This window comes from Symphalangus syndactylus, chromosome 2, assembly GCF_028878055.3.
Source record: "Symphalangus syndactylus isolate Jambi chromosome 2, NHGRI_mSymSyn1-v2.1_pri, whole genome shotgun sequence".
In the NCBI taxonomy this organism is placed as follows: Eukaryota; Metazoa; Chordata; class Mammalia; order Primates; family Hylobatidae; genus Symphalangus; species Symphalangus syndactylus.
Window position 1 is genome coordinate 86,014,277 of NC_072424.2, and position 12,254 is coordinate 86,026,530.

Sequence of the window (12,254 nt, forward strand, 5' to 3'; positions counted from 1 at the left end):
TTGGTCTTTGTTTTTTTTGCAGTTTGAACATGACATACATGACACCCCTAGGTGTTTTTGTTATTTTATTTTTTTTACCAACAACGTTATTATTTTTAAATTTATTCTGCTTGGTGTTCTCTCAGCATCCTGGATCTGTGGTTTGGTTCACTAACTTTGGAAAGGTCTCAGCCATTATTACTTCAAACATATAGACAGTTTGAACAATACAGGTTTGAACTGTGCAGGCCCACTCATATGTAAACTTTTTCAATAAAAGTAACAGAATGTGCCTGTCCCTCCTGCCTCCCCTTCCACCTCCTCCACCTCCTCCACCTCTCTGCCTCCCCACCCCTGAGACAGCAAGACCAACCCCCTCTTCCTCCTCTTCAGCCTACTCAAAGTGAAGATGAGGATGAAGACCTTTATGGTGATCCACTTCCACTTAATGAATAGTGAATATAATTTCTCTTCCTTATGATTTTCTTAGTAACATTTTCTTTAGCTTACTTTAAGAATACAGTATACAATACATGTAACATACAAAATATGTGTTAAGTATGTTATCGGTAAGGCTTCTGGAAAACAGTAGGCCATTAAATTTTGGGGGAGTCAAAAGTTATATGCAAATTTTCAACTATATGCAGGGTTGGCACCCCTAACCCCTGCATTGTTCAACTGTATATATTTTTTTGCTCTACTCTCTTTCAGGTATTCCAATTACACATATGCTACACCTTTTGAAATGATTCCAGTTTTCGGATGGTCTGGGTTTTTTTCCTACTCTTTCTCTTCCCATTTCAGTTTGGGAAGTTCCTATTGACCTACGTTCAAATTCACTAATTGTTTCCTAAATTTGTCAAGTCTACTTATGAGTCCATCAAAAACATTTTTCATTTTTATTATAGTCATTTTGATTTTTAGCATTTCCTTTTGATTTTGAGTTTCCATCTCTCTGATTACCCATCTATTCTTGCACATGTCTACTTTTTCCATTACAACTTTTAATATGTTAGGTGTAATTATCAAACAGGGAATCTGTGTCATATCCAACTCTGGTTCTGATTGCTTTCTCTTTTCAAACTGCTTTTACTTGCTTTTTGGAATGCCTTGAAATTTTTTGTTGAAAGCCAGGTATGTTGCACTCAGTAATAGAAACTGAAGTAGACAGGCCTTAAGTGTGAAGGTTCATGGTAATCTGGCTAGAGGACGGACTATGTTTAATGTTTGCTGTAGTTACAGGTGCCAGAGGCTTCACCTTCCTCTAGTGTCTTTGTTTTTGCCTGTCTCTTAACTTTGAGTTTCCCTAATTACTCCTCCACAGAGGGGGACTTCCAGCTGTAATCCACTACGATTACACTAGAATCCCATTGGTGCGGTGGTAAAGTGTGGGAAAGGGGATGTTCTATAATCTTCAGATTAAATCTGTGTCTTAGTGGGCCTGTGAGCTTCACAGGTGTTTTTCCAGTGGTAGAGCGTTTCCGTTCTGGCCCCCTACTCCCTTCCCTGGCTGCAGCATTTCCAGTCTATTTCCTTGAAATCCTGACCCCTCTTGACTAAGCTCCCATCCCCGCCCCACGTTAAGTATGACAGGAAGCCTAGAGCGGGGATAGAGTGAGAACAACACCCTTCCCCCAACTGGAATAAGGCTCTGGCAGTCTTTCACCCTGGAGAGTAAGCCTTCGTAATAAAGGTTTTGGACATTATTTCATAATGATTATTAATCCCTTCTCCATGTCAGAGCCACAGATCTTACTAGATCTTCACTGAGAATGTGGTGGAATTCTTGGAGGTAAAGCCCACGAACTTGTGGAGACCCCTCTTAACACTGTGATCCCCAGGGACTTCTCATTCTTATGCTTGCCCACACTCAGCTGCTAGCAATTCATTGCCATCTAAGTGTTTCTAACTAGCTTATGGCTCTAGTAGCTTTTGCTCCAGATAAGATTTTGGCTGTCTCTCTCTAGATAGCCCTGTTTCTCCAGATTTTAGGGTGGTGGTTTGCCCTTCAACCTCAATTCTCTGATGGGTCCAAGAAAAGTCATTGATTTTGCATTTGTACAGATTTTTCTTGTTGAAAGGACAAAGTGATAACTTTTTCTCTTGAGACAGGGTCTCACTCTGTCACCCAGGCTGGAGTGCAGCGGTGCAATCAAGGCTCACTGCAGCCCCACCCTCCCAGACTCAGGTGATCCCCCACCTCAGTCTCCCAAGTAGCTGGGACTACAGGTGTGTACCATCATCCCTGGCTAATTTTTTTATTTTTATAGAGACTGGGTTTTGCCATGTTGTCCAGGCTGGTCTTGAACTCCTAGGCTCAAGTAATCTGACTGCCTCAGCCTCCCAAAGTGCTGTGACTACAGGTGCACACCACTGTGCCAGACTTGGTGCCAACTTTCAAGCTTTTTACCTGTAGAAGCTTAAACCAGAATTATTTCATTTTGGCCATTCCCTTCCATCCATCTGAACTGCTGTGTCCCTTTTTGTCCTCACATTTGCCACGACTACTGTCCCTCTTAGTGAGTCTTTTCATGACTGCGTTTGAGGAAAGGGCTGGTGTTTGATCTCTCCTGTCTGTTAGCACTTTGCACAAGTGCTTGGTGTTGCTAGTTGAGTCCACTGGGTCGCTTTCATTTCTGGCACTCACTCTACAGTAAAGAGCATCTGGGATGAGGTGTTGTTGCCCAGCATCCTCTAAGCTTCCTTTGTGCTTTTAAATTAATTTCCCTGGCCTCCAAGTCAGTCTTATTTTCTTAGCAAGGCTGGAATAAAGCAAACTTCACTTCCTGTAAATCAGGATTTACCAAAGTAATTTCTCAAGATCTGATAAGTCCTTTTTTCTCAATTTCTTGATTTCTTTTTGTAATGACTTAAGTAGCCAGGTAAGATCAGATTTGACCAAGTTCAAGGAAATCACAAGGACTCCTAGCTAAATGACCAAATCTGACAGTTTCGGAATTACTTGGGAAACTTCACAAAAGAAAATCCTAAACTCAGTCCTAAGAAAGTAATTGTGGTGGGCAGCTATGTTTAGGAATATATGATACTTCTAGTAAGCTGTGCATGTCCAAAAGAGCTACTTAAAATCAAAACTAAAAAACCTACTAGGGAGACAAAGTGAAAATACTATTAGAAAAACCAAACCAAACCTATGCATTCATAACAAAGGATATAGGAATTGTTTCTTAACATTCACCCTTTCACTCATTCAGTAACTGTATTGAAAGTCATAGGCACGGCTGGGCGCGGTGGCTCACGCCTGGAATCCTAGCACTTTGGGAGACTGAGATGGGGGAATCACTTGAGGTCAGGAGTTCGAGACGAGCCTGACCAACATGGTGAAACCCCATCTCTACTAAAAAAATACAAAATTAGCTGGGCATGGTGGTGCACACCCTTAATCCCAGCTACCTCAGGAGGCTGAGGCAGGAGAATTGCCTGAACCCAGGAGGCAGAGGTTACAGTGAGCCAAGATCACGCCACTGCACTCCAGCCTGGGGAACAGAGTGAGACTCCATCTCAAAAAAAAAAAAAAAAAAAAAAAAAAGTCATAGGCCCTGTCCACAAGAAGGAAGTACACCAAGCCATGGCCTTTAGAATCAAATGTCTTCACAATTTATATACAGTACCATCCTTTCCTGGTTAACCTTGAAAATTTTGCTCAAGCTTTCAAAACCTCAGTCTTCTCATTTGTAAAAATAACATTATCTACTTCATAGGGAAGTTCTGTGACACAGATCACAGTGGAATTATTACAAACTTATTCTCTCTATCCCAAAACAGTTTTAACTCCTTTCCTAGCCTAAACACTGGCATATTGTTAATAATAGCAGCTGGCACCCACTGAGTATTAATCTCTGTGCCAGGGAGTGGGCTAAACTCTGTCCATCCATACCTCAAACACATTTTATCTGTAAAGGCCTTGGGGGCCACAGCCTCATTCTTTCATTGGCCATATTCACCCCACTCGTGTAACCAAAAAAGGCAAAGCAAGCGGAGGTAACAGGATGGAATTTGAATCTAGGGTGGCCTCCTAGCAAAGAGGGCTGAGTGGAAAAACCATGGGATGTATAAAAAGGAGATGCTCCTCCTCCCCTAACACCCCTTCCTCAAAGTCATAATCACTACCAGGGGTCATGATGGCAGAACCTCTTGGTAGGAAACCAAATACCATATAAACCTATTCTGGAACTGCCATGGCAAATGAGTAAGAGTGGTACCATTTGCTACTACTACTATTATATCTATGACTACCACTGCCAACTGATAACTATTATTATGCTTTTATATGTTCCGACACTGTTCTATGAATTTTACATGTAATCCTCAATGTAAGTTACTAAAGTTACCACTGATATTGACCCTTTATAACTGGCAGGATTGAGACAAGACAATTAAATACTTAAATAATGGACACAGAGCCTGAGATTCCTTAGAATTACCCATCTATTGCTTTGTAACTCACTGCCAAATTAATTTTTTTTTAAGGAAGATTCTTAAGGGATTCTGGAACCCCCTCCTACGTAGTTAGAATTAAGAGCACCTGCATTTTTACTTCAGCGGGTTAAAGGCATAGTTTTACTATAAACGATGGTCTCAATTTCCTATGAGACAACACTGAAAAAGCACCTTCCTCCATTAGGCAAAAACACATTACCTGGAATAAACTTTTCACCTACTTTAAAACCCTTGACTTTTCAAGAGCATGCCTGCCCTTGGGAAATTGTGGTAGAGGTTAAAAGTGGGCAGGCTGGTACAACCCATCCTAAACCATACTATTCCTTGTCTGTAAGTGATCAAAATCAAGACTCCACGGTGAGTGGAAACCTTGACACTACTGATATTTTTCTGTTGTTGGGAGGCTGGCTTGTTCATTGTAAGAGGTTTAGCAGCATCTCTGACATCCACCTGTTAGATTCCAGTAACATTCCCCAGCTGAGACAACCAAAAATATCTTCAGACATTGCCAAACATCCCCTGGGGGACAAAATCATCCCTGGTTGAGAACCACTGCTTTATTTTAATGTTTAACAGAAAAAAAAATTTTCTTTTGAGACGGGGTCTCACTCTTGCCCAGGCTAGAATGAAGTGGCAAGATCTTGGCTCACTGCAACCTCAACTTCCTGGGCTCAAGATATACTTCCACCTAGCCACCCAAGTAGCTGGGACTACAGGCACACACCACCATGCCCAGCTCATTTTTAAACTTTTTATAGAGACACAGTCTCACTATGTTACCCAGGTTGGTCTCAGAACTCCTGGCCTCAAGCAGTCCTCCTGCCGTGGCCTCCCAAACTGCTGGCACTACAGGTGCGAGCCACTGTGCCTTGCTGAGAACCACTGCTTTAAAGGAATTACTTGGTTTTGCAGAGCTACCACTATTCTGTTCTGCATACCCAAAACTGACAGCCTTTGACTTTCTCTAGTTCACTGAAATAAAATTTACATGTTGTTTAGCTTTGTACCTTCTTACTTTATAGTAATTGAAACATCCAGTACTAGGGAACTGTGAAATACTGTTTGAGCAACAAAAGGCCTTATGGGGCAACTATGACTTCCTCCTATGACTTCCATCTGCATGGTGGACATCCTAGTTTGGCCAAGACCTAAGCTTGTTTCCTTTTAAATGGACTGATCCATCTTCAGAGGAGATGCCTCTGCTGTAGGAGGACAAAATTTCTTTACCTTGGGATTTAACTCCAAGTCACAATGGGTCCCCAAACCATCAGAAGTTGTACAGACCCAAACTAGAGACCACATTCTGGCTGAAAGGTCTGAACACAACACAAGTTAGGCAGCAAGAAGTCATGTGTTTTCTGGTATCTTATCATTTTTTCAGGTCAGGCTAGAAGATTGTGCCCTTCTCTTAAAGAGGATAAAGTGTGCTACTATCCCAAACCAAATTAAAGAGAAAGCACAAACCTGCTGACTAAGAAGAGTTATTACACCCTTGCTAAGTTTGTTTAAACAAGTCACTCAGTTGAACTAGGAAAAAACCTCTGAAAAATAGGAGAAATGGTATTTTATCTTTAAAAGTCCTTTTAATAAATGACTGGATATTATAAAGCAGTTTTCAAATACACAAAGTGCTTCAAAATGATTCAATAAGCCTTAAGCAATCCATTTTTTAGTATATCACTTTTGTTGTTGTTGAAAATACCCCATTCAATGGGTGAAAGTATATTTGATATCACCACTGTTTAAAGGGAATGGAGTTACAGGAACGAGAAGTATATAATTAGTAAATAATCCCTCTCAACAAGTGACTTAAGTAGTCACTCATAGAGAGCAAAGAAAAGCTGGAGGCAACACAATCAGTGCATATCAGAAATGCATTTTAATTTTTATTTGAAAACAACTTAAATTTTTAGACAAATGATTTTAGTATATAAATTTGCTTTTGTTTTTATACAGAATATAAAGATTTCCCTCATTAATCTTCCATGTGAAGGGTATTACAAGCCTGAAGGAAGATACTTTCTGCACACAAGTATGTATCTTATGTGTGCAGTATTGGAAACCAATGGTGTAGTGCTCCTACACATAAATTGGGTCAACTGACATCACACATTAAAAGGGGGAAAGAGAAATATTCTAGTTAATCAGATGCAAGAAGCAAACAAGACACAAAAACTGTGCAAATAAGACCAAGCCAGTAACTTTAGTTACGACACTGCAGATTACACTGGAATAACAGGTTTGTGAGGCTATAGTGTGCACCACATTAAAACAGCAAGAAAGAGCTATTTATATAGAAAGGCTGGAATTAGGGATTTTTACTAAAGCAAATTAACTTCTTGTCAACTGCCAAAACAAAACAAAACTGAGCATATGAGTGTTAGTATACTGAAGGCATGTTATACCAGTTTCTGTGCAGCATGCTAAAAGTTAGAACTTCTTCACTGGTGCTTATCGATCATTAATAGTCACGTTTTTGCCCCTTCTTGACAAATTTCAGGCATGTCTTATTTTAGATGGAGTATAGCTTTTATCTATTATTTCATCTTGTAAAAACATGTGAAGACAACGTTCGTTCTGTGCCAGAGGATGACCAGCGACCCTGAGAATAAAAAATATAAATTTAGTCCAACATTTCATACAAGGTGGGGGAGTTCAAAACACATATTTTAAAGTTGAGAAGCATGTATAATTTTTTTTTTTTGAGATGGAGTCTTGCTCTGTTGCACAGGCTGGAGTGCAGTGGCTGATCTTGGCTCATGGCAACCTCCATCTCCTGGGTTCAAGTGATTTCGTGCCTCAGCCCGAGTAGCTGGGACTACAGGCGTGTGCCATCATGCCCAGCTAATTTTTATATTTTTACTAGAGACGGGGTTTCACCATGTTGGCCAGGCTAGTCTCAAATCCCTGACCTCAAGTGATCTGCCCACCTCAGCCTCCCAAAGTGCTGGGATTACAGGCGTGAGCCACCGCGCCCGGCTCAGAATCATGTACAGTTTACTAATAAGTATTATTCTGGACTGTCCATAAAGCTATGCACTATCAACTAACGGTATATGTTCTTTTGTTTGGTTCACAACTCTAATTAAGAAAACATTAATCACAAATTTTTCACTGCTTGTGGCACATGTACCCAATTAGCTTTACATAATGGCTGGTGTATTCATAAGAAACTTAAATTAATTTTAATGTTAAAAGTGAAGCACGTCAATTGATCCTAAGAATCTATTTTTTTTATTTTTTATTTTTTTGAGACAAAGTGTTGCTCTATCACCCAGGCTGGAGTGCAGTGGCGTGATCTTGGCTCACTGCAACCTCTGCCTCCCAGGTTCAAGTGATTCTCCTGCCACAGCCTCCTGAGTAGCTGGGACTACAGGCACACACCACCATGCCCCACTAATTTTTGTATTTTTAGTAGAGACAGGGTTTCGCCATGTTGGCCAGGCTGGTCTTGGAACTCCTGACCTCAAGTGATCTGCCCACCTCAGCCTCCCAAAGTATTGGGATTACAGGCATGATCCACTGTACCAGGCCAGAATCTATTTTAAAGAGGAGAAGATACAGCATTGAAGTTAGAAATACAATGAAGTTCAATAAAAGCCCAAAATACTAAAAAAACAGGCACAAATATCCAGGTATTTTGTTTTTGCCTGCTTAAAACCAGACTGGGCAACTAGACTCCTATTTCAGAATTTAAAAACATCTAATATAGGCCAGGTGTGGTAGCTCATGCTTGTAATCCCAGCACTTTGGGAGACCAAGGCAGGCAGATCACTTGAGGTCAGGAGTTTGAGACCAGCCTGGCCAACATGGCGAAACCCTGTCTCTACTAAAAATACAAAAATAAGCCAGACACAATGATGCGCAACTATAATCCCAACTACTCAGGTGGGTGAGGCATGAGAATCACTTGAACCTGGGGGGTGGAGGTTTCAGTGAGCCGAGATTGCAACACTGCACTCCAGCCTGGGCGACAGAGCAAGACTTTGTCTCAAAAAAAAAAAAAAAAAAAAAACAATTAAAATCTAATATAGTACTGCCTTCTCCAAAAGGAAAATAGATTCACAGACAATGAAGATTGAGTGCTACCAAGGGCTTTATGTAACCCTTTCTCTCCTGTTTACCACTCATGGATCTTCAAATCACTAGATAAAATTTAAAGTGTAAGCTCACATTACCATATTCTGTAGGATTTGATTTTCTTTTGCTAGTTTAAGGCCAATGCACAATTACAGTGAGGTCTTTCTTCCATAAATCTTTCTATCACTCTGGCTTTCTATTACTTTACAAAATAGCCGTATTTCAAATGGGAATAAAATTAAAAGCTAAAAATATTGGTTTGAGCTTATCAAGAGTTTCTAAAGTAAAAGAGAAACAATCCTAAGTCTTCTTACGTTTTCAAAAGAATACATTTTACCATGAAAATTAAAAACATGCACCTTTATACAAGACATGCTAATACCTCCATCTGCAATCAAACAAGATGATTGCAAGTATATTGTAAGTTTTATTGTTCATGCTAGAACATACCTTAAATCAGAAAGAATCATAAGTAAAACTGTATTTTTTAAATGCTGTAATTTTAAATGTAATTTGCATAAATTAACCAAGAAAAACAAATACAAAACTTAGGTCAACACAAAGACGCTCATTTCAATCACTCAAGTGTGTTAATATTTATCACACGATATTCAACTTGTCAGATACTTTTACTTTGTTTAAATTATATGAAAAGTTAGGAAATGGCTAAAAGAAAAGGCAACAATGCAGTTTAGCTTAACATCTAAACTACAAGTAGGCACTTATAGTAGTCCTACACTTTGAGGAATAGGAAGCACTTACTTGTTTATAAACTGCTCCAGCCCTTGTTTTCTTTCCTCAATAAAATTGTCATCAAATATTCCATCATCTCCTCTAAAAGGAAGCTGACGCAAAAACGCTTTCCCAGGGAGCGGGGGAACTACGACCTAAAACATGAAGACAGAAACTCCTTGATCATGATGACTGGGTTGTGAAAATTTATAGAGCACAACATGAAGACAAAGCATGTCCTCACTATGACAGCCATCACCCGGTCAAACTAGTTTAAATATAAAAGAGCAAAAAATACACTGAAAAAAGACCAAATGTTTAGACAAATGCAGAATAGCCCATCAGACAAAAGCTCCTAACTCAAAGGCAGGGCCCACAGCTTATATCATTTTTCTTGGCCTTATCAAAGCCCAGGTATACAAAGAGAACAGTCACAATACTGAAATAAAGGTTACCAGGCCCCTCAGACACTTGTGATGCCACTTGGAGAAGGCAATGACTTATTGCAATGGAAATTGCAAAGATCAAAATCAACTCTCAATTAAATGAAGACGTTAATGTTCTCTCTGCAACATGGTTAGATAAGAATTCTGGTTTCAGTCAGGCACGGTGGCTCATGCCTGTAATCCCAGCACTTTGGGAGGCCGAGGCGGGCAGATCATGGGGTCAGGAGATCGAGACCATCCTGGCTAACACGGCGAAACCCCGTCTCTACTAAAAAATACAAAAAATGAGCCGGGCATGGTGGTGGGCGCCTGTAGGCCCAGCTACTCTGGAGGCTGAGGCAGGAGAACTGTGTGAACCTGGGAGGTGGAGCTTGCAGCGAGTGGAGATCACGCCACTGCACTCTAGCCTGGGCTACAGAGTGAGACTCCGTCTAAATAAAAAAAAAGATTTCTGGTTTCTTCAACCTCTTACCATCTGCATATAGTCTTTCCTACTTGTGTTTGAGGTGATGACAAAATACCAATAACTCTAGTTGTCACTATTCTGTTTCCTAAAATAAGAAACAAGTCAACTTTCTCCCAAATGCCCTATCCTGCTGTCTTTTCCCAAAGACCTGTCATTTCTCCCTTCTCGCACTATAGGAAGGTCCCAAATTTTCCCCTTCAAAGCCTAACCAAGGGTCAACTCCTGCTGATCTCTCCCTTCTGGGAATTATCTGGAGCTCAAATATTCTGGGCCAGGTGCAGTGGCTCACGTCTGCAATCCCCACACTTTGGGAGGCCAAGGCAGGTGGGAGGATTGCTTGAGGCCAGGAGTTCGACACAAGCCTGGGCACATGTCTACAAAAATAAAAAAAACTTAGCTGGGTGTGGTGGTGTGAGCCTGTAGTCCCAGCTACTTAGGAGGCGGAAGTGGGACGATCACTTGAGTCAGGGAGTTCAGGACTGAAGTGAACTAAAATCACGTCGCTGCACTCCAGCCTAGGTGACAGAGAGATTACGTCTTAAAAAAAAAAATACAATTTTTAGAATGTTATTCTGGAGCTCAAAATACTTGTTTTGATTAAATAGCACCTAGCTATTTCACAGGTTAGTTTGGTTTCTCTACCCTGGCACTACTGAGAATCAGATAATTTTTGTACTGGGGGGCTTTCTTGTGCATTCCTTTCTTTCTTGAGATGGGGTCTTGCTCTGTTACCCAAGCTGGAGTTCTGTGGTGGGATCATGGCTCACTGCAGCCTCCCCCAGACTCAGGTGATCCTCCTGCGTCAGCCTCCTGAATAGCTGGGACACTACGGGCACATAGCGTGCCACCACGCCTGGCTAATTTTTCTATTTTTTTGTGGAGATGGTGTTTCACCATGTTGACCAGGCTGGCATTCTTTTCTTTAGCAGCATCCCTAGCCTCTACCCACTACACAACATAGCACCTCCAGTTGAGACAACAAAAAATGTCTCTAGACAATGTCAAATGTCTCCTGGGGGATAAAACTGCCTTTGGTGGAAAACCATCAATCTATCATACTAATGTCTTCAAATCAAGACCCCTGTCTTAGGCTTCTTGTGGTTATTTAAAGAAAAACTGGGCGTACAACAGAAAGTCAAATATCTGTTAAATGACCAACCACTTAGCTGGATCCTTACTTTAAACCCAAACAGAGAAATGTGTAAGCAAACAATCAGAACAAGGAGAAATATATATAGTAAACTGATACATATATATTTTTCTTTTCACCAATAATACAAATTACACATATTCAAAAAAATTAAAACTTTAAACCCTTGATATAGTTTCTACACTGAGTTGTTTATCCTCAAACAAAATTCAATAGGGTAAAAAAGGGAAAGAGCAACTCGACTTCATATAGATTAACAAAAAACAAAATAAAATCAAAAAAACCAAATGTCCAAATAAACTTTATAATCCCTTCCTAGATTTACTCTCCTCAGATGACCAATAATGAAGATATCTAAGGATTTGTCTCTGTAAATTTATGCTAGCATTCTCAGATCTCACCCCCATGTTAGCATCTGTTTAGTTAAGAGTTAAAATCTGCAGGGACCTTCTATAACTGAGAAACAAAGGAATGCTAACCATTATGTTTCAGTAGAATAGCTATCTGGTGGGCAGGGAAAAATATCTGTATCTACACAATTATTATTTAAAAAAAGAATTCTGGAACCAGTGTGTTAAATAAATGACCACCATTAATTCAGGGCAGAATTTAGCATGAAAAGAAAAGTATAGCTCAAGGATGTCAGTTAAAGAAAGAAGGAAAATGATAAAAAATGTAAGAATATATATATAAATATATATAAATTTCATATATAATGGGAATTTAAGAAAAGGATTGCTATGCATTATCCTCTGTAAAGATATATTCTTCCTAACATATTCAAACTAGTCATTCAAATGGATGGGGAGGTGGTAGGCAACAGGATTAATGATCTATAAAAATCATAAATGGCTCATCCAGCTAAGATTCTCTTCTACATCAAATTATTTTTGCTGAAGCAGTCTGAAAACACCTAACTGGAATTCTAACACCAGGTTAGGTG

At 40.0% G+C, this 12,254-nt stretch overlaps 1 protein-coding gene across 7 annotated transcripts in view; it reads right to left on the reverse strand.

Moving 5' to 3' along the window:
• Window positions 1–3,438: 3,438 nt before the first annotated feature.
• Window positions 3,439–12,254, reverse strand: part of SNX3 (sorting nexin 3) — a 52,894-nt gene continuing 44,078 nt past the window's right edge. For 4 of the 7 annotated variants that reach the window (XM_055260600.2, XM_055260609.2, XM_055260618.2 and 1 more), the window contains 2 exons: window positions 9,280–9,404; window positions 6,298–7,039 (listed from right to left, as the gene is read on the reverse strand). In XM_055260600.2, the coding sequence (XP_055116575.1) occupies window positions 6,934–7,039; window positions 9,280–9,404 (231 nt within the window). In that variant the 3' untranslated portion in view covers window positions 6,298–6,933. Of the gene's footprint in view, window positions 3,496–6,297; window positions 7,040–9,279; window positions 9,405–12,254 lie in introns of those variants that run through there. The other 3 variants (XM_063630815.1, XM_055260628.2, XM_063630842.1) reach the window with 3 other exon arrangements.